Raw genomic sequence first — 26585 nt, 5'->3', positions numbered from 1 at the left:
GATACATCGGTGTTTTAATAGTATAGATTTTTACAAAATGAAAATAAGTTACAGATAAGAAATTTCTTATTACAAAAATAAGTTTTAACTATTTTTGAAAGCAAACAATAATGAAAGTAAAGTATACAAATAAAAATAGAAAAGATACATATATGTAGGTACTTTTTGATCAGCTAATATTTTTTTAATCAACCTTTCGGTGCCGTACCAATTGAAATTAGGAGAATTATAACCGATGCGAGGGAGATGTACGCTAGCTGCAATGATAATAGAAGGACAACAATAAAAATATTTAGTGCAAGTTAAAATGTCTAAATTGTTTTAATTCAAAAAATATTTAAAAATTAATTATAAAAATATTTAGTGCAAAAGTTACCACTGTTAAAAAAAGTTTATGCACAGTTAACTTGGTTCAAAACAACTCTAGCACTTTGGGTTTAATCGCTAAGATTTTAAGCGTCAGAGCGTTATTAGAGTTAAAACATTTTCGATATTTTACGATATTTTCGATATTTACGCGACCTTTTGTTTTCAAAACTAAATTAGGAAATGTTTTAGGAGGTATCCATAGAAATCAAATTTTACCAAATTGATTAATAAAGTTTTCTAAAGCGAATTACATTGACGAGAATACAATCAACAAATGGACCGTCACAAGTAAACGTTAAATAAGTAAAATTTCCGTAATTTATTCACAGCAAAGAGATTGGTAACAAGAGCGTCGCTTGTATTCGTATTTTAAACTCTATTTAAATAAATGAACGTTAAAACGAACAGTAAATGAACGCTGCATAGATTTTTTTCAAACATTCATCAGAAGTGAAGTAGTATTAGAAATACAAAAATCAATAACAAAAACTGGATTTATGACCAAAATAACGATATTTAAAAGTTAAAAAGTGTGCACGTGGTGTCAAAGTCGAGTAAAAGGATGAAATGAACAGCTTAAACGAATCTTGAAACTAATTTATAATGTGGAAAAAACAAAGCAAAACAGGACAAAAAGATAACCAACCTTTAAATAACCATAACTCAGAAATTGTTCACGTCGAAGAAAAGAAATATCCAAGTATTAGTATTTTATCCGCAGCCGCTGTTGCGGTAATTTTTATAACTTTAGGCGCAGCAATACATTACACCACGGCGAGCTTAACAAATTTTAACTTAGAATATAGTGAACTACAACTACAAGGAGCAGAAACAGGTATACGCAATGTTTTTTTTTTTTTTTAAACACATTGTTTTATGAATTTAAAATAAATTGAGTACACTAAACTTTATCTTTTGTACCTTTTTTACAACTTAGAAAAAAATTTACATGATTTTAAATTTTGATTCTCCTTCTGGTTTTAAACCTCGAGTCTTCTGATTCCTTATGTAATATTCTACTATTTTAGTAACTGTTTATATTATATTCTTTACTATTTTGTTTTGCTTTTTTAATGATAATATAATTGTATTTTTATTTATGGTAAAATAGGGTAAATCTGACCTTATTAAGTTATTTTGTTATTTGCATATAACCTTTTTTTTTATAACGTAAATAAATCATGTAACCAAAACATTAATATGCCCTATAGATAAATTTATATCATAATGTATATAGTAGTTAAAAATGTTTTAAACTGGAAATTTTATGTACGAGATAAACTTGTATTACGAAATATCCAAAAATGGCGAAATTAGTATGGTAACCTAGTATGATAATTTCAACATAATAAAACTCAGTATACTTAAGCAAACAAAGATAAGTCCATTAAAAGTCGGATTGATAAATTCAAAATATTGATAGTTTCTGCGTTATTTAAAACAATGTTACAATGACTTTATTACACCTTATTGGCATTGAGGGCGTTAAGAGCAACTCGTTCAAAATTCTGTCAAAATATCTTAATTTTATAAAATGAGAATATATCTTCAGCAAAGAAACCTCACAAAAAAGTGCTGCCTTCATTCTTATTAAAATCGTAAATCAACTTTTGGCTTCTAGATTTTTTATTAATAATTAAATAAGTGTTCATATGTTTTATAAATTTATGAGTTGTTCATAAAATTTTTACAAAATTCAATTCAGCAAAGTAGGCCAATGATGCATTTCGGTGTGCAGATTTTAAATTTATTTTTATGTGATTACCATTATCACACTTTTTCATCTTTGATGGAACTTTTTCATTTTTTCTTGGTTGTCTATTCTTATATTTCAAAGTTAAAGATTCCACTGAGATTTGATAGTGTTCCAGCATTTGTTCGGCATGATTTGCTTCCTTTTTTTTCATGCTTATTATTTTTTCTGTACTTCATGTCTATCTAGCGCAGCTTCACTCTTACCTAGCGCAGCTAGTAAACAGCTTCTCAGGTTCTCGCCTTAAACGGCTAATTTAAATGATTTTTGTGTAAATAATGAACTTATTAAAAAGGATAAACAAAAAAAGAAAACAATATAAATCTTTTATCTTGAATCCATTATAAAAAAATGATTTTTTTTGTATTATGGATTCAAGTCACTAAAAGATTTTTTTTTTAATGTTTAGAATGTCTATCCAAAATAAAAAAAAATTGTTTAGATTCTTGTCTTCGGCTGGACTGTTTAAAAAAAAAAAAAAGAGATCAAACTATATTTTGTGAACTAATTTTCTCTTTCAAAGGTTGCAACTTTTAAAAAGAATTGATTATAAAGATTCAAAAACAAAAAATTTCTTCTCCAGCTAATTTAGCTGCACAATTAAATTTGTAAATAGATTTCCTTTCGACAGATAAAAAATGTATAGTATAAACTTCGGTAGAGTTTAGTTATTTTAAATTCCTTGCTAATCTCAGAGCTCACAGGTTAATGAACTTGGCACGGCCAAATTTAAAAAAATTATCAGTCAAAATTATTTTTTATTTAGTGCAGACCTCAGAAAAACGTCAAGATGTTGTAATATACATTCATTTTAATATTAATGTTATTGTTCACATTTTATTCAGTTAATATTCTTGAATAAGATGATAAAACAACAAAAAACTGAATATTATGCGAGCAACAATATCATCAAAATGAAAGTATATTACGATATTACCTTTACGAGATTACGAGATAAAGACGAAATAATATAATTCAACTTTAATAAAAATTCATAAGAAACATGTCATACATGTTCAAAACAAATAAAATACTAACAAAAAGGCAATTAACCAATTAATTTACCTTAAATCTAAATTAGAAGTTTAAGCCTAAATTATTTGTAAATTTTAACATGCTACATATTTGATATATCAAATATTATATTACTAAATTACTAACTTTCTAAACTTAGAGAGTAAAACAACAACAGAGAGTAGCATACTACGTTTTTGTAAAAGTTTTATAAAAGTTTTTTTTTCAAATTAGAAGTAGCGACACGTTGTAACTGCTATGAAGTCAAGGTAACCTACCATAGTACTTAAAAGGTGTTTTAACCTTCCCTATTTTTTGTTGCTTAAACTTTGAATTTTTTAAATTAGTTGTTATTTATGGGTTTGAATAAAACAAAAATAATCAAAATTGACTTTTTAACAACTTTTTATTTACAATTTAAAAAAACTTATTCATCTAATTAACTTCATATAAAATGATATTTATGAAATGAACTTTATAACAATGTACTATCGGATTCACTTTTAAAAATCCTATATATCTATATCTACATCTCTCTCTCTCCCTCTCCCTCTCTCTCTCTCTCTCTCTCTCTCTCTCTCTCTCTCTCTCTCTCTCTCTCTATATATATATATATATATATATATATATATAAAATATATATTAGTAATATCAAAATAACATAAAAAAAGTATATGGAGGAATGAATTTAAAACATTTAGTTAAGTTGCAATATCAATAATAACAGTCTCATATAAAAAAATAAGCTCAATATCTTGCAACGTTTTGCAACGTTACATTAAAATAAATGTTTAATTTTTCTACCAAAATACAGATTTTAAACCTTTCAAATATAAACAAGAAACTATTCTATATTTATTATAAATGTTATTCTTATGTAAATAAAGATTTTTTGATCCACATAAAACTAGGAATACTTTTCAAAATAAAAAATAATGAACACTTTAGGATTTCTACGGAATCTTTGAATTATTGAGCAAAGCTAATGTTTAATGCAAACAGCAAACAAATCAGGCTGAAAAATATTCTATGATAATATTATTAAAATGAAAACAACTGATTCTTTTTAACAATTTTGTAATATTGTAAATTTTTAGAAGAAAATTCACAATATTACAAAATTGTGTAAAAACATTTTTAGTGTTCACACAGCTAAAAACTAGTTTAACACTTTATTTTTAACCTGGGGACATTTTGCTAAAAGAAAATAGAAAAATGTTTCCTGGAATTCATCTTAATGATATCTATTTCCTCTTTTCAACATATTTTAGCATAATTAACTGAATATTTTTGCACATTTTAGCTGATAAAAGAAACAAAGAAAACAAAAACTTTACACAAATTGAAAAAAACAAAACAGAAACAACAAGACTTCAAACGAATGAGAGATCTAAAACTCGAGCAAGAGAGCGCAGAGAAATAGTCTTAAAAAAGCATCAAAATTACATTTCATTGGATAAAATTGTTAAAAAATTAAAAAAATTGACAAAAATTAGAAACCGAAGACACCTTCCAAAACATCTTTTACATCGATATTTATCACTCATTCAACAAATTGAAGAACAAAATCGACATCACATCAATCTCACTCTAGTAAGTTATATCCTACTTTCAGAATACTTTGTATATGTTCAAGTTATATATATATACCTATTGAAATTTATATTATATGTTATAATATTATATTCGAACATATATAAAATACATATAAATATATACAAAAATTTGTTATTTTATGAAAATTTACCATTGTATATAAAGTAAAAAATATTGTAGTAAAAAACATATTTTCCTTCCATGCTTCAGTAACATAATTAGTATAATTTAAAAATTGCATAAATTTTTAATGATATTTAGAATTATCTCATAGGCTGCTAAAAACTTTGTTGAATCAGTAGTAAAACATATTGATTCATATAAAAAGAACTCAACAAAACGAAATATAGAAGAAGATATCGAAGAAACAACTGATGAAGTATACCCAAAGGTTATAAATGACGAAACTGAAAAACCTCTTGGTAAGGCTATTTTTTAATTACATTTTGTTTATACACTTTAATGTAATAAATTATTACACATTACTTTTATTGCTAATATTATTATTGTTATTACCATTATTATTATTTTTATTATTATTATATATACACATGTTAAAAATAGCATAGAAATAAAACATGACTAAAAAAAAAAAATAATTTTTTAGAAAAAATAAAAACAAAAAATAAGAATGCTCTTTATAGAAAAAGAAGGAAAAACGGAAAAAATAAAAACTATTTCAAAAAAATCTATAGAATTAGGATTTTTTTTTCTTTAATTTTATAACAGACTATATCATGTTTTTTTTAAAAAAAGACAACATATAATCTGTTCTGTTTATACATATTTTGTGTAAACTTTCACTAAGTGTTTCTTTTACTTTAAATCTCACGTTGAACTTTTCGCAATTTATTGTTTAACACACATACTAATAAGCAAAAGAGAAAAAAAAAAAAAAAAAATTCAAATGGTTAAATAAAGATTTTTGAACTAAAATAAAAAAATAAAGGATTTTGTTGTTATTATTCTTCATATTGCACATAAGATAAATTATTTTAATTACTTAAAATATTTTGCCTAAAATATTTCATTAATATATTAAATTATGCAATATTATAATAATATTTTCATCATTCTTAACACAAGGCTAACTTTTTTCTAGACCACACATCAACTCCATCATACTCATACGACATGAACAATGAAATTAAAGCAGACATAACAGCTTTGACCAAAGTTGAAAATAAAGTTGAGGTTGAAACTGGAATAACAAATTTTACCATGGTGACAGAGCCTAACAATGATGGCAATGGTAGTGAAAAACAATCATGGAATGAGACCAGTAACCAGAATAAAAACAACAATAAACCAGTTTCTGAACAACACAAAAATGATAGCTTTGAAATTATAAAAACAAATAACACTCACCATGTTTATGTAAATCAAATAAAATCAAATCAAACATACAAGCAACATTCAAAAGATAGAGTAAATACAAACACTTCATTCATTTATCATTTTCATAACTTCTTTCTAGACAGTACTCAAAGCAATAAAAAATCAATACATTCATTAACAAATAATCAAACAAACTTTTATGAAATAAGTGTTACAAGATTAACTTCATTAAACGATGCCACCAAAAGTTTTCAAAGTGAAGTAACAAGTAGAGAGTTTCTGATAAATAACCAATTACTTCTAAATACAAAAAACAAATCCCAGATAACAGATGTTTATGAAACAAAATATAGCCTGCAGACAAGCAAAATTATTCTTCAAGCTAGTGAAATTCATCTTAAAAATAGTGAATTCAGTCAAAATTCTAGTGAAAGTTTGCCAGCTAGCAAAATCAGTTTGCAAGATAGTAAAATGAACCTCCAAGCAAATGAAATGCATTCAAAAACAAGCAAAATCAATCCACAAGCTAGCAAAATAAGTATGCATGTTAGTGAAATCCATTTCCAAGTTAGTGAAATTAATTTGCAAGCTAGTGAAATCACTTCACAAATTAGTTTAATCAATTTGCAAGCTAGTGAAATATTAACTCTGGAAGTTAGTGAAAGTGTGCAAATTAACCAGAATCATAACGTTCCAGCAAAATCATCATTACCAGAAATCAACTTATCAAACAAATCTAAATATGAAGCACATTCAATAATTACAAATATGAACGCTCTAAAAAGTTTTCATTTTAAAAATGAAGCTAAAAAAGTAGACCTTAAACCTTCGTACTCTAGTCATTTTTCTAGACATTCCTTTGAAAATAGTTTTAAACAAGAAGATATGCTAAAAATAAATGTGCATTCAAATAACACACTTGTAATGAAGAGTTCAATATTAGGAGAAATATTACCCACAAAATCATTTACAACAAAAACTCAATTAGATTATCCCACAATAGAGGACAATAATTATGGAATCAATATGATGACAACATCAATAAACATCACCTCTTCATTCACAAAACATCTTGATGATGATGACCAAGATCTAAAGGATTTTTTTGCACACGTGCAAATAGAAAACTCATCAATAATTAGGACAATATTCAGCAGGTCATTAAGTGTTAACACACATCCAACTACAATGTTTACTTTACCATCTCATAGAATAATACAATCTTCAAGTCACGCAGTTAATCTAATAAATGTTAGTACAACAAACAGATCAAAGTTATTTGTAAGTACTACAAATTCAAGTTTCCATCAAGCAAAAACTAATGGTGCTTCAACTGTTTTTATTCAGCAAAATAATATAAACACTAAGTTCAGTAAAAGCAACAAAAATATTCTTATTGGTGATTTGTTTGATACCAGTGAAAAAATCACAGAAAACCTGCAACAAAATAAAAATGAAATTAAAATTAGTGATTCTGTTAACAATAAAAACTCTGCCTTCAGTAGAAATTTTGTCACTAGTAGCATTGCAGTTACCAGTAATGATACTGATACCAGCATTAATTTTGTTACCAGTAGCAATTCTGTCACAACACAACCTGCTTATTACAATGAGTATAATAGTCAGAGCAACCCCACAACAAATACACAAGCATCTACGATAGTCGAAACCAATTCAGATGATCTCCACCACACAAATAAAAATGAACAAAGAACTCAAAATCCGATGAAACTCTCAAAGAAACCACAACACAGTTTTATGAGAAATAACACAAATAACAATGCAGCTTATTCCACTAAATCGTACAGTAATCAAAAAAATCATATAGTAATGAATAACACTATGATACTCAATAACCAAGTAGGAAAAAAAAATCCATTTGCAACATTGCAACCAACATTACAAACAATGCAACAGCAACAAACAACAACATGGCAGCATATAACCAATCCAATCACAGATTTACTTATCAGTAATGAAGCAAAATCGAGAGATCAAATTACTCAAATTCTCAGTGACAGTGAGACTCAAGATAAAAAAACTAATGTTGGACCAGGCGTAATAAAGTTTTTGCAACAAACCCTACTTCACATAGATGAGAATGCAAAACTTGCAGTCAAATCAACAGTAAGTAAAAAAACAAGTAAAAAAATTATATTTTAGTCTTTGATGAACATTAATATCATTTAAAAATTATAACTTTAATCTAAAAAACATTAATAAAAACTAATGATAGATAGTAACAAAGTAATTTTGGTAAGTACTAAAAAAAAAAATGTATTGATTTTTTAACTGTAATCTTTATTAATAAACTTTATAATTATTATTATTTATCAAATTTATATTATAGAATTCGTCAGTAAATACATCACCATATACTCTTGATTGGATATGTCGAAATGATGTGACTGATTGGAGCACAGCATACATAATTGGAATGAGTCGTTTCTTGCAAAATCATATAATTACTTGCAAACAGAATGAATTTTTACAGAAATTTAGGTTAAGCGATAATAAAGATAACTTTTTCCCATTATTCAGATATGAATATGTGTGTTGTAGCTTGGCTTTAGTAAAAACTTAGTTTTTAGCTTGGCTTTAGTAAAAACTTAGTTTTTATTCTATTAATGTTGTATGATCTGAGAATCACTGATTTAGTTATAATTTTAATAAAAATAACAATTAAAAAAAAAATTATAACAAAACCACTCACCATTAGATAGAAAACCAATTTACAATTTCTGCATACAACTTTTTCTGGTTTTTTTAAATTAGTAATAGACTCCATACTTAACAACTTGAATTTGTTCACATAAAAATTTGTTAAAAATATAATGATGTAAAATTAAAGCCAGTGAAAAGATGAAACCACCTAAAAAGCTGTCAGATGTTTTGCAACACTGCACATACATGAACCACTGAACATCTTAACTAACTCTGATAATATTTCTCATAATTATAAATTCTCATATTAAAAGCGGAAAAAGCCACTTGTTAATCATTTTTATCTTGTTTATTTTTTTCTTATCTAAAAGCGTTTTTTTATTATGATACTTTATTATACTTAAATTTTACATTCTTATTATGAACTTAAATTTTACATAGGTAATGTTGCTAAGATACATTCATTACAAATTTTGATTATTACTATTGATCATTACTGATTGTTATTTTTCTTAAAATTATTATATATATTTATCTATAAAGAATTGTAAATATTTTTAAATCATTAGAATAAATAACCATAACTTTGTGTCATAGAAACAAAATCCTTGTATAGATTATAAATTATTATCATAACTTATTATTAATAATTTATCATAATTATAATAAATTTATAATAAATTAGAAAGTATATAATAAATAAGATCATAACAGATTAGTAAATAAAGTATATGAAAATCTAAAAATACCCAACAAACATTCAGTGGAATTTTAATGGACCTATTTAGGCATTTTGAGCAGACTGCTGTAGTTTTTCTCATTGGTTTCTTAGTGAACTATTATTCAGTTACCAAATGTGGCTAGCCGATGACTAGCCACTAATAACATGTTGGAAAGTTATTGGCTCTTCATTTATAGTGGCTGCCATTAATGGTCCACTAAGTAACCAATGAACAAAACTCCAACGAACTGTTAAAAAATGCCTATTTAGGTCCATTGCAAGTCCACTAAAACAATGATTGCTGGGTAGCATCAATTGATGATATTTTTTTCATTAGTTAACTAATGAAAAAAATAAAACAAAAGAAAAAGATTTTAGTGCTCAATAATTTATTAAAAGTAAAAACTGGTATTGACAATAAGCTTGCAAACCCAAGAAAATATTTAAAAAAATCAGTTTCAAAAAAAAGTAAAATAAATAAATTGGGAAAAGATAAACAAATCATAAACAATGTTTTTCAAAAACGTTTTCTTTCCAAATTTGTTTTTCTTTCCAATTTTGTTTTTTGAATTGTTGTATACATTTTGTTGTATACAAAATTTTCATCTGATATTGGTAATAAAGAAAAAAAAGAATTTTTAAATTTGTGTCTTCCAAAAATTGTTTAAATGTTCTTTGAATTATTGTATACATTTTGTTGAAAAAGATTTTCATCTGATGTCGGTAATAAAGAAAAAAAAAAGATATTTTAAACTGGCAATTGTGATACAACCCATTATTTGTTAAAAACAAATGCAGTTTATTAAACAAAGTTCATATAAAGAGTAAAATTGCATTTTGAATATATTACATCATTAACATTAAAGTAGTGTTATACAGTTTTAATATGTGCAATATCTAAATTTAAATTAAATTTCTTTATATTGTGCAATAAGCATAGTTTTATTTATTGTGTGATATATTGTTGCAATCTTTTACAGCATACACATTCTATTTTAAGAAATTTAGAAAAGCAGTTGCCATAAATTTGTATTTTTTATTATGTTCAATAATGTTTTTCGTAAAAATTTCAAGTTGAAATCAAAACTAATTTTCCAAAAAGTAAAATATTTAAACATAAATTTTATCAAAAATTTTTATAAAAATTTATATCGCCCATAATTTAATTTGGTTATAAAAACAAATTTTTTCCAAATTTTATTTTATTTTTTTATTTAACGAATATTTATACAGGATAAATTCAGAAATTATTACAAATGTTATAAAATATAATAAAACTATAATCAATTGAGGTAATAAGGTTATTAGAAATGTTGTAAAAAGGAAAAAAAAAAATTTTTAAATAAATTTTTAACGTATTTTTAAATTCAGTCAACAAGTTGATTTTCCTAATTTCTAATGGTAGATTGTCATAACTCTAGCACCAGAGTAATAGAAAAAACTTTTAGCAAACTCAAGTTGGATTTTTGGAATTTTAATGTTGGTTGCAGTTATTTTTTGTTGCTTTTTAATGATTGACAACTTCAAAGCAGTTAGTAAAGTTTGAGCATAATAAAGCAAGAATGCATTGCTTTGTTAATAGACAAGATGCAATGAGAATTTATGAGAATGGGGATTTTGTGTTCACTTTGTGCTTGCTGTTTGCATTTGTTATACGAGATGCATCAGCATAAATAATAGATTTTGTATGTTTCAAACAAGATACCAGGTCATTAAAGTAAATAAAAAGTAAAGGGACTAATATTGATCCTTGAGGTACACCACATACAACTTTTCCTGTTTCAGATATTGTGTTTTGAAAACAAATTGTTGATATCTGTTAAATAGGTAATCTTTAAACCAGCAGAGTTCAGTATCATGAACACCATAACTGTTAAGCTTGTTGATAAATATTCCATGACTTAAAGTGTCAAATGGCTTACTCAAGTCAAGAAATACTGCCCTAACTAATTTACCTTTGTCAACTTTTCGTTTTATGTTATCTACAAACAGCGTTACAGCTAGTTTTGTTGATTGTTCACGTCAAAAACCAAACTGATTGTCATTTATCAAACTAGTTTTCTCTAAATAATTTGATAATTAGATGTGTACAACTCGCTTGATAATTTTTGATATAGTTGGTATTACAGATATAGGTTTCCAATCAGGTAAATAGGTTGATCTCTTTAAAGACATGTTTATTATGTTAGTAAGTGGTTTAGACAAGACATTAGCTGGGTCTTTCAGTATTAATGGTGATATATCGTCTAGGCCGGTAGACTTTTTTACCCACTTAATTTTTTTATTTTATTTGATCAACCGTTACAGGTATAAACTTAAAAGACCTGTAACTACGAGTTCCCGATGTGATAAAGAAACTTTTTTATTATTTGAAAAAATGTTTTTATTATTTGAAATGCTTTCAATATTGCAAACTTAATTGATTCAAAAAAAATAATTAATAAATGAACATTTAAATTAAAAAAAAAAAAAATTAAAAATTTATGTCTATAACCAAAAGATAAGCTCTAATAATATCTAGAATTGATATCACTTTTTTAAAAAAATTTGACAAATTATTGACTTTTGCACTTATTACAAGATCACGTAAAAAAATTATAGGGTAGGGTGGGGTAATCAAAGCCTTTTTTTACTTTCAATATTGAGCAAAAATATATAGCAAATCAACTTACTTCTTGAAGAAAACTTAAAATCATGATCATGGCATCATTTTTAGTAAACTACATCAAAATTTTTTATCTTTTTTCAATGAAATATACCAATATACAGTAAAATATGACTGAAGTCAACGAGTGAGTACTTAAATTTGATCAACGTTTAAACATAATAGTACTTTAATAAATGTTTTTAATGCAAAAAAACTTTACTTGTTCAAAGTGCTAAATTAGAAATGCAAAATAAATATATTTTTTTCTCTCTGTTAGCTAATTTCCAAAGAATGCAGAGCTTTATTGTGGTTCACTTTCCACTTTTGTGGGTTTTTTTTTTATACCAATTTTCTAAATATAAAGAATAAATCATATTATAATTTTCTATATTGAATATATGATATTCAAATTTGAAAATCGAAGTAATTATAAAAAGTCAAAGCATGTTGAAATTATGTTTTAAGAAGAACTTAAAGCGAAAGCTCAATTGAAAAGTACATATATTACTCGTACTTACTTTATTATCCATAAGTTTTTGTGTTATATATTAGAAATTCATCATCATACAAAAATGAAATGTTTATTTAATAAAAATTCAATATGCAATGATTCAAAACTGCTATGCTGCATTATCTATTAGTTTCAGTTGAAAATATAATATCATTAACCTTTAATGATCATCTAAATGAATCCATAGCAAGATGGCTCCAAAAAAATGAATCTAGTGATTTAAAACATAGTCAGGCGCTAAAGATTTTTTTTCTGAAAAAACTGATAAATGTTGATTAGACCCACATTACCACCCTACTCTATATAATATTAAAATTTAATACCTCCTGTTTCTTTGGCTAAATGATGAATTTTCTCTAAAGAAGTAGATAAATAGTTGAGTAGCATTGGTGAAATCTGGTTGTTGCGATCGCGTGAAAAAACAACTATCAATGCAACCTTCAAGTAGTGCACATAAAATAATATTACTAAGACTGAAATTCTACGTAATAATGATTACCAAATAAAGTATATAAATAATAAATGTGCAAGTTTTACATTTAATCTAAAAGGTTCTCAACTTAAAAAACTTATTTAATATCTCAAAAAAAAAAAAAATTTTAAAGTTTAAACAATATTTAAAGAAAAAAACAACATATACAAAAATGACTTTTATAAAAGATTAGATTCAAAGATCTTCTAAAACTTTTAAAAAGATACTTACATAAATAGCAAAATCAGTTTTTTGCATATTTATAAGATGAACATCACCAAGATGCAAATCTATAATACAAAATAACAATAGCAAAATGAGTACAAAATATTATCAAACAAAGTACAAGTATGCTACAAAGTTATTTACCTTTCATTTTAAAAGCCAGTTCATATTGTTCTTTTGGATGTTTTGAGTGCTTATTAAGAGCAGAAAATAAACCACCATGTCCCCAGTAACCAGAATCATCTAATAAAAATGGTTTTTATACCATTATTTATACTACTACTACTACTACTACTACTACTACTACTACTACTACTACTACTACTACTACTACTACTACTACTACTACTACTACTACTACTACTACTATTACTACTACTACTACTACTACTACTACTACTACTACTACTACTACTACTACTACTACTACTACTACTACTACTACTACTACTACTACTACTACTACTACTACTACTACTACTACTACTACTACTACCTATTTACACTGTTTACACCACTGTTGCATTTTTAATTAAAGACTGAAAAAAAACAGACCCTGCTTTACTGTGCAAAACTGAACTTACTCTTAAAAAAAAAAAGTAAATATGTTTGAACTTTATAAATTGTATATTTAAACAGTCACTTCTTTATTAACAGTTTTTAAATTCTCTGTAAAATGAAATTAAAGCATTAAAAAATGTAGTTATTGGCTAGATGCTGCTTTATTGGATTTTAAGAATAAAAAAATTAAATATTTAGCCTGAAATGGATTTGACCTAATTTTCAGAAAGTTACAGTAATTCAAATAAAATGTCTAATTTTAAAATAAGATATTAAATGCAAACAGTCATGACTTCTATACATGAAGAGTCACGAAAAGACTTAACATTAACTTTAAGAATTGCCATGCTAACCTTTATCCTAAAACTGATATACTACTATGAGTTTAAGGCAAAAACTTTTACCATAAAAAGTTTTATAAAGTTTATTTATAGCTTTATAAGCTAAAGCATGGATTTTTCTGTTCTGGGCATTTACTTTGAGAAATGAACCCTTGAGAAATGAAGTCTTGTCAGCTGTTAACTAAATTGTTAACAAGGATAAAAGGAGCTCATAAACCTTTTAAAAGTTTCTTGTGGTAGTACTACAACAAAAATAATCAGTCCTGATCTGCAAAACAGGTGCAAAATAGTTATGTGACTATTAATTAAAGCATCTTTAAAAAGATTTCATATTATTATTTAAAGCAACAGGTATAGGATTTGATTCATAATATTGCTTCTGATATTTAATTTAACTGCTTAAATAAGGGCTGATAAACCAGAACTTTCTAGTTGAAGGTTTGCTTTTTCCAATATAAAATACCAGTACACACATAAAGCAAGACACATAAGAGCCTTTTAATTTCACTGATTGAAAGTTTTGGAAGTCTTACAGATAAACTATCAACTTTACATATTAATAACATTCTCTGTTTCTTCCATTATTAGTACAGAAAGTAAAAAGCTCATCCTAAGAAACCTGCACCTCAGTAAATAATAAATGTGATTTAAACATAGTAATAATAAAAAAATAAATTATATAAGATAAAGCAAGTGTGAATAATTAAATAAATATTTATCGTATAATCATTATTTTACCGACACAATGGACAATAATAGCATCTCTTTGATTAATTTGTCGAGGATTAGTGACATCACCAACTACATAGTTAATGTGACTAACTTGTTCTTCGTCATCACTTTCTACTTCAAAAGATGGATTTTCATTATCTAAACAACTTGGAAGCTCAATCTTGCATGAATTGTATTTATGAGTTTCCCATAACTTTAAACTGAAAATAATAAATTGAAAATTATAAAATTACCACAATTAAGTGCTTTATTTTTGAAATTAGGAACTTAATGAAATCAATTTTGTCATACATTTTTTCTTTTGCCTTTTCTTCAAGCATTTTTATTCGTTTAGCCTTGTTTTCTTCTCTCTGAAATAATTATAGAAAAAAAGTTATATAATATTTAAAAAAAAAAATCATATCTATCAAAATATCTATAAACATTGATTTTTCTCATGTGGATCATAATAAATCAAAATGTTTCAGAAATTAGGTTTAGAAAGAAAAATCCATTATATATATAAAAAACAACATGTTTAAAATATAAATCTTTCTACTTTAAAGTAAGCTGATTTTTCTCTCTCTCAAGGCCTTTATCTGCTAATAAAATAAAAAACAACTTTTTAATTGAACTATTTAGTTAAAATAAAATCAGTGAGAAAATTTTTGTTATAGGCTACTTAGGGTCTCTGTAGAGTTATTTTTCTCTCCGCCATTTTGATCAACTGAATTTCTTAAATCTTTTTCAACTAATAATTTATACAAAGATGAATGATTTATTTTCAAGTGGTATTATACTGGATGTTGAACTCTTAGCAAGTTTGTAAACTTTTCAGCACTTTTTGTAAATTGCATTGGCAGCTACTTCACCATTATTATTATTTGTTTTTTTTTCAAAATAATCCCAAATAACAGAACATGCTTTTTGGCATTTTACATACAATAAAGAAACTAGTATATAAAAAAAATGTCATAAACACATTTACAGTACAGATAATGGACATTTAGAAAATGAAATAAATTTAAAAAAAAATTCAACTAACTGAAATTCATCAGTGAGAAACACTTTTTTTAAATAAAAAACTTATTTCAATTCAAATTATATATTTTAAACTCAAGTTATAAGTTTAACAAATGTTTTAAATTTTTGATTAAAAACTGTAAAATATTATTCTAAATTTATATTAATAAATTTATACAATTTTTTTTTTAAATAAAAGTATAAAAAAAATTTTCAAAACATACAGTTTGATAATCGAATTGTATGTTTCGAAAATTTTTTTTGCTCCTTGTCTTTTATTTAACCGAACTTTGATTAAATGAAAACTTTTTTTTAACAATTAAATTTTTTTAATTATATAAAACTAATGAAATTAACGGAAATTAATGAAAAAAATATTGATCTTTATCTTTCAGTTATATAGATAAATCATATAGATATATCAACCCTTGGAATTAGGGTCGGCATTTAGCAATGCCAATCTAATTGCTGGCCTAAAAATGTTTGAGGTAGGCAAATAATTGCTGACCTTGTTTCTATGTCTTATGATAACCACTTTGTGTCAAAATTATTTTTGGATGCCGACCTCTAAAAGTTCAAGGTCGGCAATTTGTTGCCAATCTTAAACTATTAGAGATATACAAACTGTCAAAATCATCCTCTGCCAATGATAAAATTGAAAATGACAACATACTTAAGGCCATCGGCAAACATGGTCTTAAACCAATGTTAATTAGAAGACTTTACTCTAAAAGCAGTGATAAGCCTGGCCTAATTATTGTAGAGTTTCCAGACTCGTTTGCCCGCAACCAACTTCTTGTTGCAGCTCGAGAACTTAAATCAAATAAGTTGTATGATTAAGTCTTTATGAATCCAAACTTGACTAAAGCAAAAAGATTGTTAGACTTTAATTTTGGAACAAAACTCAAAAGATTAAATGCTACTTTGACTCCAGATTTTCCCTTTTGATACCACATTTGTAGCAGCAAAATTGTCAAATTTAAAGTTAAACCAACAGCATGAAAACTTGCATTGCTGGTATACTAATGCAACATTACTTATAAATAAATTTAAAGTACTTACATTATCAATTAATAATGCTATCTATATTTCTAACAATTTAAACTTGGTTAAAACAATTGATATCAAGTTGTGCAATGATAAAGTTGCACAAATATGGGTAACATTAGTAAACGGAAAAGAAATGTTAATTGGATGCATTTACAGACCTCCAAACAATTTACAGACCTCCAAACAGCAATAATGATATTTACAGACCTCCAAACAGCAATACTGATATAGAGATTAATGAGTCTATTCGCACTGCAAAAAATAAAATAGATAATCAAAATTACCATTGTGCACTTGTAATGAGAAGCATTAACTTTCTAAAAATATTATGAAAAAATGGAAGTATATATTGAGTTTTGAATAACAAGGGGTCACCAGACTATGCACCAACTTTTCAAATACAATATGGCACTTTCACAGAAAGTTTTTAATGTATTACAAATTTGTTAGAGACTATTGACCTTCTATCAACATGCATAAAAAACAATAACTTATCTGGAATCATCTCAACTTTGCTAAAGCATTTGACACTGTTGCTCACAAAAGACTTTAATTTAAAATAAAAAATTTTGGTATCATTAATTGTCTTGTCACATGGATTAAATCATTTGTAATTAACCAAATTGAGTCCGATTGGAAAGATGTTTTTAGTGGCATTCCACAAAATTCTGTATTACTTTATTTTGTCATCTATATCAATGATTTACAAAAAAACTCATACATCTAAACTACATGCCTATGATACTACTACTAAAATCATCAATCAAATGTACAATAACAACTCTATACCAGCTCTTCAAGATAATTTTATCAAAGCATTTGAATGGTTAAAAAAAAGGCTTATCAAGTTTAACTGTAAAAAGTGTCATACATATTGGAAAAAAAACAACAATCCAAAGCACGATTACTTCATAGCCATTTCTAATAATGACAATTTAATAACTTTAGAAAAGTCTATATGTGAAAAAATTCTAGGTATTAATTTCTCGGCTAATCTTAAGTAGAAACAACACACAATTGGCTCTGCGTCTAAAGTAAATTAAGCACTTGGTATGATAAAGTGTACTTTCAGTTATATAGATAAAAAGATGTTTAAAATTCTTTATACTACACTTGTCCATCCACATCTTGAATAAGGTATCACTGTATGGTCTCCTTACCTTAAAGTAGATACATGAGATGAAAAAAAAACTCATAAGTTTAAATTTAACAAAACTTTTAATTCAGTGTTTAAGAAATGACTACTAATTTTTGAAATCATCAATAAAATAGATAGTGTAAATCTAACTTAACATAGATACGGTTCTCAAGGCAAATAAATATACAAAAAAATCAGACACATAAACACAACTTTAAATACCAAGCTGAACTTACTAAAAGTGCTTCTAGACAAATATTATCTCCTTAATCAAGCAGCAACTGCATGGAATAAATTACTGATAGAGGTAATAAATTTTCATAGCTTAAATCAGTTTAAAAACAAACTTGACAAACACCTACAAAAGAACTATAAAAGTAACTTATTTTTGAGAATGGCTGTTTCAATGTGTAAACCACACTAGCTGTATTAATACAGTCACAGCTTTATTACAAAACAAGACAATAACAAACATCATTACTGTACTATAAAATTAGAATTAAGTACTAGACTCAGTGGATATGTGCCCTTGGTGTGTATCTAAGAAAAATTATGTGTCAAAAATTTATGCGGTAGTGGTGTAGTGGTAGAGCGCTTGCTTCTTAAACAAGAGGTTCCGAGTTCGATCCCCACCACGTCCCTGGTAGTACTGCGCTCAACTCGTTTCTCCACGCAGCGGCCTTGTTTGTCAAGTTTTGTGTTTCGGAGTTATATAGTTGAGAGAGGGTTATAAATAAAATTAAGTAGCCTCCTCGTCTGTAGTGGCCTTCTGGGAGGCCACTACAGATGAGGAGGCTACTTAATTGTTAATTTGTTTGGCCTTGGGGAGGTGAATTAACAAACAAACAAAAAAAAAAAAATGTAAATTATGCGTCAATACAGTGCAATGATTTTTATTTGCAAACAAATATATTAGTAGAGTAAACTGAGGTAAGAGTAAATGAAAAAAAAAAGTGAAGGGTTTAGCAATTTTGTTTCTTTTGCATTTATTGAATGCTAAAACAAAATATCTTTAAAAATGTGAGGCACCATTTTGTAGAGATTTTTGTGCTCTATCTAAAGGTGTAAAAATTATTTAAAAAAAATTTAATTTTGCCTTAGCAAACCTTAAAATTCTCACCCTCATAAGAAAAAAAGTTTTTTTTCTGAAAAAATCAACTTCAAAACTCCAAAAAATAAAATTCAACTTTATTAAACAAAAAAGGCTGTTTTGTAGAAAATTTTATGACGTTCAAGATTCTCTTTTCAAAATTGAATTTACTAGTTCCGGAAAAAAGTTATGACCAAAAAACTAATATAAGTTTTTTTCGGGTAAGAGTAAACATGCTAATTGCTCACACTTATGCATTAAGATGAGTGCGGTTAAGCTAACTAATAGTTATTAATTATTTAAAACGTAAATAAATATGGCAGCCTTTACTATTTATCAAAAAAATTTCTTACAAAACAACTCATACTTACATTCGTAAAATGCAAACAACTTACAATGAAGAGCAATTGCAACTTGCAGTAAAACAAATCAAAAAAGGCGAAATATCACACAGTATAGCTTCAGAGTCATACAATATACCAAAGGCAACTCTTTACAAGCATGTGCACAACAAAGTCCAATCACTGGTAAAGATAAAACTACCGTGCTAAGTACAGCATATAAATTTGTTCTTGTTTCAGTACTTATCAGCTTAGCCGATTGGGATTTCAGCAGAACCTTCACATATGTCATCTCAATAGTAAGGGGATATTTAGTATCTACAAATCAAAGTTATCTGTTTCCTCCAAATGGTATAGCAGGACGAGAATGGTACCAAGGTTTCACGAAACGATGGAGTCATGAGTTTGGGAATAAGCATTGCCAACTTAAAACAAAATATGGTACCAATGTGAAGCTTTTAGAAGCTTGAAGTCTTGGGGTTGCCGATAGTGTTTACCCAAAAAATACAAAATTGGTGAAGAGTTTTTCTGCATAAAAAAATGCCGCAAACCTGCTTCTGCCGATGAAACAACTCTTTTTTTTAATTAATAGTTTTTTTTTGTATATTTGATTAAAATAGTTGTTTGCAAACTTAACTTCTAATAAGATTAGTTTTCATTTTATTTTTAATTTTGCTTCATTTTCTTAATATCCTTATTTAGTTTTGATTTTCTTAATATCTTAATAAACTGTTATTAAAAATTAACTAGTTTCCCCAATTATAAGGGGAAAAGTAAACTTTTTTTCTTCATAAACATCGATTTTTTCAAAAATTTTTTATATATTTATATAATGTAAAAAATTCTCTTAAAAAAACAAAAAAAAAACAAAATAAGCATAAAATATTTTTACTTTAAAAAAATATTTGAATCTGAAGCTAAACCATTTAGTCTTACCCCAGTTTACTCTATATGCCATTCTTTTCTGTAAGTTTAGTCTAATCAAAGGCCAGCATGAGGATTTAATATATAACCAAAGACAATATGGGAAACCATGTTTTTTAATCTACTATGGGTTTTTCGACATAGTTGTATGTCAAAAAACCCATAGTAGATTAAACACCTATGCATAGGAATTACATTAGCTTTCATAAACCCACCAAAGATTGTCCTGGATCAAGATCAATCAGAAACCAATGTAAAAAATGTTAACTAATCATGATGAGATGATGATTTCATGATGAGATTTTTTTGACAGAATAAACATCTGTGACTGCAAGTTCAAATTGTTCCCCAATAAAAGTCCAAATCCATATTTACCTTTCAAGTTTCTATCTTTTGCTTTTAAAATTTGCGAAGGAAAGACACTGGCAAAAATTACACATACATATTTGTTCATTATTGCAACTACAGCTTGTTTTTTATTAACTCATTGATTAATCACCTAATCACATTCTATCTTGTTTATATTTATAATATTATCTATTACATATTTATTAATAGTTGTTAAACTTTGTATTTAACTAAAATATTTTCATTACCTTTTTGGCCAATTCTTCTTTTTCTTCATTTGTAAGGTCTTTTTGCTTTCTTTTTTTTTGCTTAACAAACGAAAGCTCAACAAAACTCTAAAAATATAACATTTAAATCTATATATATATTTATATACATATATAAATCTATATATATATTTATATACATATATAAATCTATATATATATTTATATACATATATAAATCTATATATATATTTATATACATATATAAATCTATATATATATTTATATACATATATAAATCTATATATATACATATATATATATATATATATATATTATATATATATATATATATATATATATATATATATATATATATATATATATATATAATAAAAAGTAAATAAATAGTTTGATAAAATTAATAACATAGCTTCTAGTTTCAAAAAATAGCAATAATCTGATGTTATAACCATGCCAAAAAAATGTACAAAAAATTCTTTGAATTATCTGCTTAACGACATTAAAGTTTTTGGTTAAAAATTTATTTTTATAGCTTTGATGTAAGCTAGTTTTGTTTATTAAAAAAAAAGGAACTTTCAAAATTTGTATGGGAATGCAAAAGGGTTTAGAGCCTACCCTAACCTGGAATATTTGAAAAAGAAAAGTAATTCAAATGACAAAAAAATAATACATTATTACATCACAGTAAAATTTACTTAATAAAGAAAACTAGTTTATGTAAAAGTTTATAATTAAAAAATTTAATGCCACTAAAGTGGACACTAGTTTTTTTTGCATTTAATTTTTTGTTTTGTTTTTTTTGTTCATTTGATATTTTTTTTGTAACATCTGATGAATCCTTGATACTTTTTTTTGTAACAACTTTTTTTTCACTATTGCGTGAAACTTTAAGTAACGTTAAATATATCTAATAAGTTATTACATATTTAAGGGCAACAAAACAAAAAATTAAAAACAAACAAAATAGTAATTTCCTCAAGAATAAGCTTCTTAGCCAAAAAAAGTTTTTGATGTCGCAAACATTTTTTTGCAACATTTAATGCCAAAAGAGAAAAAATGCATGTTAAACTTTTTCAGCACAACTGCAAAATATTATTGAATTTAGTAACAGGTTATTTTTTTGTAATTGTCAACAGAAAAGCAAATAAAATTTTTGTTTTATAGAAATATATAAAATTCATCATTATTATTTATAATAAAAATTTACATTTGATATATAAAATACTTTTTAACATAATATTTTTAACTAAATAATATATTATATTATATATAATAAAAATGAATTATAAACAAAAAATAAAAAAAAATATATATATATATATATAAAACACAAAGTTAAAAGAGGACCTGATACAAATAAATTGTAGTTATTTGAATTAAATCCTTTTTTAATTAATGCAAATAAATTGAAAGTAATTAAAAAAAAAAATACTTTTGTGTCTTTTCTTGAAGATCTTTCTCCTTGTAATTTTAAAACATCTGCATAATAAAAAATAAATCAAAAGTAAACAATAATAAAAAAAGACAAATTTTTGTAAACTGGTATATACAAAGTTTTGAAATTGAAGATTTTATTTATATATTTATAAAATAATCTTTTAAAGAGTATTCTGCTCTTCCCAGAATTCCAGCATGGGACAATTTTTATATCAAAATTTTATTAAAATGTGCCTGTGATGAGTATAATCAAACTAAAATATATATGATCAAACTAAACTAAATTTTTATATGATCAAACTAAATATGATCAAACTAAACTAAATTTTTAACCCCCCTGGTTAAATACTTTTGACTAACTACAGCTAATTTACTCAATTTTTTTTTTCTGAATAGAAAGTAGAAAAAAAAAGTTTTATAAATATTTAAATTTACAAAACAAATATGCTATTACTAAATAACGATGAAATAATAAAAAAAACTAATATTGAGTAATAAAAATAACAGATATAGAACAGTAAAAATAACTAGCATTTAGCAATAAAAATAACTTAAAAAATAAAAATAACTCAAAAAATAAAAATAACTTAAATAAAAAATAAAAATAACAGATATGGAATACTACAAAACTTATATAAAACAATAAAAAATTTCTGATATGGAATAATAAAAAAAAAACTAATATGGATTAATAAAAATAACTAATATGGAATAAAAACAACAACTAATATTTAATAATAAAAATAGACAGTGACACCTTCCAATCTTCTTGCTAACCTTTAACACATAAAATCTGAATTTAGTTTTGCACTTTTAACATGTTCAGTGGTGATGCTCACATGTTTAGTGGTGACACTCACATGTTCAGTAACAACACCCACATGTTCAGTGGCGACACTCACATGTTCAGTAGTCATACTCACATGTTCAGTTGTGAAATTAACTACAATTTTGAAATTGATGATTACGGTGTCTTACAGATGTTAACCACATATTCTTCTCTTACAATTTGATATATTTAAAGCTGAGAAATAGGCTGGTTAAGAGAGGAAGGCAACTAATCAGCTGAAAACTGTTCTACTCGATGTTGATGAATCATTTTAATGTTATACACAGGTAAAAAATTTGAGTTAAATGGATATTAGGCTGTTGTTGCCTTTCATACAAACTGTTTTAAAATAAAAACAAAACTTATTTTATACAAAAATGTCAAAACAGATAGTGTTTTATTAACATATGTCTGTTGTGGTAATTGCAATCTTGTTTAAACTTAATATTAATTGAATAATTTTGTACACTGGAAAACAGCTTTTACTTTTAATATTTTGTTCTTATGATCTCATCTTAATGAGTAATTTAATCTATAAACACATAGCTCTGTTACATGTATTTGATTTTGTTTTTAAAAATAACAAAAAATTCTTGGGTTTTTTTAATTTTTTTTAATTTTGCATCTAATGCCTTATATATATATTACATATAAATATATTATATATATATATATATATATATATATATATATATATATATATATATATATATATATATATATATATATATATATATATATATATATATATGTTATATATAAATATATATATATATATATATTATATATAAATATATATATATATATATATATATATATATATATATATATATATATATATATATATATATATATATATATATATATATATATATATATATATATATATATATATATATATGGTAAAAATACAAAAATCCTCAATTTTTAACCTTTTTTTTTTAACTTTTAACAAATGAGTATTAAAGTAGACACTTTATGAAAAGTTTATTTAAAAATATTTTTAATAATAAAGTTACTTTATTTACATTATTTTTATGGTTCTGAAAGTTTCAGTTTCCAGTATTCATTTTCAGTTTTCAGGTTCTTTCCAATGTTGTACAATAAATAATGTATCATTTTAAAATACATTTCTCACAATGGATTTATTAGCAAAATCTGAATTATTTTAATGTTAAAATGGAGCTGGCATATTCAATTTATGCATCAATATTATAACTATGGTTTGATGCATTTTAACATGGGTTTAAAATCAAATTTAATTACATTGCAATACTTTTAAATATGCTAATGCAATTTTTCTTTTAACAATATAAATACCAAAGCTGAGTTAATGTTTGTTATGATGTTTCATTATTTATGATGTTTCATATGTGCAACACTTTTTTTATTATACAGTTAAATCAATATGACATATACATAAGTATAGCCTTCATAAGGTAAACTATTACACAAATAAGTATAACTTTTTGACTGTTTGATTGTAGCATTAGCTAAATGTTTGCTAAGAATAAACTTTCCAGGCCATTAACTGCATTCTTTTTAATTTATTAATCCACTGCAATAAAACAGCATAAGATCTAACGTTTTTTATAGTGCCTAACAATTGCATAAAAAATATAGTTTAATATATTTTGATATTGAATATTGACCCATAAATATTTAGAGTATAAAAAGTTAGCATGAGTTAAAACTTGCTTCTAAATGTAAAGTTTGAAATGAAAGTTTTGTGTGACTTACATAAATTGCAAGTTTTAATCTTCCTTGTTTTCAAAACTGATAAACATTCTTTAATTTCAAGGAAAATTTTAGCTTTATTTATTTCAGTTTGTGGACAAGACTTTATGACTTAAGGGAAATATTTGTTTAAACTTACATTTATAAAAACATGGAAATTTTTTCATCCAAACTCACTACATTTTTGTACATTTCACCATCATTATTATCATCATGTACATTAAAATACAATCTATATATATTTTTCCTTCCTCCAAAAGTTAACCAGCTTTTAAGGACTCAGTTCCTTTTTTAGCTGTTTTTAAATAGACAATGATGGAAGAGATAATTTTTTTTTGTAAAAAAATATATGATTGCTTTGAAACATAGTTTAGAAATAATCAAAAATATTAAACTTTAGGAATATATAATACAAGGTATTTCTAATACTTTTAAGTAACATTGGTTTTGCTTAAACCAATTACAAAATTGAAACAATTTGTATTGATTCAATAAAGGGAGCATTGTCAATAGACAACAAATTAAAAATATGATAATATAAAAAATGGAAGTCAATTTTTTAGATTAAGAAACAAACAAGACTTAAAGACAAATCTAACATACTTATGTTTTTAAAATTTTCTTTCATAAAAAAAATATCTGATTCATATTAAATGCTTGTCACATCTAGTAAGTGACTTTCTTGATGGGCCTGGAATAGACAATAACAATAACAGAGAGTGGATAATAATTAATATAAAAAATAATATAATATAAATATATAATAATAAGTGGATAACAATAACAGCTGTCATGGAGGTTTATTTAAATTAATATTTAGATAAATAGGATTAAGATCATAAATAAAATTATAAAACCTTTAATCTTTAAAACCATTAGAAACTTTAAGTAAAAGGCACAACAAAAAATTAAACAATAAAACAATAAAACTAATACAACTTTTTCTTTCTCCCAAATGAAACCAACAGCATAGCTGTAACTGGTAAATTCACCTTAAAATTAAATCACCAACATCACCTTTAAATACTTTAATTTTAAAGGTGATATTGGTGATTGAATTTTGGTGATGTTGGTGATTGGATGATAGGTGATGTTGGTGATTGGATGATAGGTAATGTTCGTGATTGGTAATGCTTTTATTTGTTTAAATCATACTAATGTATCTGATTGTTAACCAGTTTACTTTTTTAAATATTTTCTAAACTATAATAAATTATTATTACCATTAAGTAACTCTTCAAAAACAGCTTTATCTTTCTCTGTAGCTTTGTCAGTTGAATAGTCTTCACCTTCAAACTCATAAATATTATCTGGAAAATATCAAAATATGATTTTCCAAAAAATACAAATAAATGCACATTCCACAAAATCTCATGATTAAAATATTTAATTAATTTGGTAATAATCTAGGTTATAAATTTTTTTTTTAAAACCAAATAATTGACGGAGCAGAAATCAAATTAAGGATTCTTTTAAAATAAATGCTTAGACCAGCAATTTTCTAGGTAAAATGCC

General features: G+C 25.2%; 2 protein-coding genes across 3 annotated transcripts in view; one reads left to right on the top strand and one right to left on the bottom strand.

Moving 5' to 3' along the window:
• LOC101238793 (chromodomain-helicase-DNA-binding protein 1-like) overlaps positions 1 to 26585 on the bottom strand; it is a 96683-nt gene that overhangs the window by 1749 nt on the left and 68349 nt on the right. For both annotated transcript variants that reach the window (XM_065807397.1, XM_065807398.1), the window contains 9 exons: positions 26294 to 26380; positions 22500 to 22546; positions 21086 to 21172; positions 15236 to 15294; positions 14951 to 15144; positions 13455 to 13553; positions 13317 to 13375; positions 12937 to 13051; positions 149 to 257 (listed from right to left, as the gene is read on the bottom strand). In XM_065807397.1, coding sequence (XP_065663469.1) covers positions 149 to 257; positions 12937 to 13051; positions 13317 to 13375; positions 13455 to 13553; positions 14951 to 15144; positions 15236 to 15294; positions 21086 to 21172; positions 22500 to 22546; positions 26294 to 26380 — 856 coding nt within the window. The remainder of the gene's footprint in view (positions 1 to 148; positions 258 to 12936; positions 13052 to 13316; positions 13376 to 13454; positions 13554 to 14950; positions 15145 to 15235; positions 15295 to 21085; positions 21173 to 22499; positions 22547 to 26293; positions 26381 to 26585) is intronic.
• On the top strand, positions 254 to 8950 carry LOC100214566 (probable serine/threonine-protein kinase DDB_G0282963). Its single transcript, XM_065807396.1, has 5 exons — positions 254 to 1204; positions 4440 to 4729; positions 5007 to 5154; positions 5835 to 8197; positions 8421 to 8950. Exons 1-5 carry the CDS (start codon positions 973 to 975, stop codon positions 8652 to 8654), a joined length of 3267 nt encoding a protein of 1088 aa, XP_065663468.1. The 5' UTR covers positions 254 to 972; the 3' UTR covers positions 8655 to 8950.

This window comes from Hydra vulgaris, chromosome 10 (assembly GCF_038396675.1).
Source record: "Hydra vulgaris chromosome 10, alternate assembly HydraT2T_AEP".
In the NCBI taxonomy this organism is placed as follows: domain Eukaryota; kingdom Metazoa; phylum Cnidaria; class Hydrozoa; order Anthoathecata; family Hydridae; genus Hydra; species Hydra vulgaris.
The sequence above is the reverse complement of the archived record's forward strand: the minus strand, read 5'-3'. Positions and strand labels throughout refer to the sequence as shown.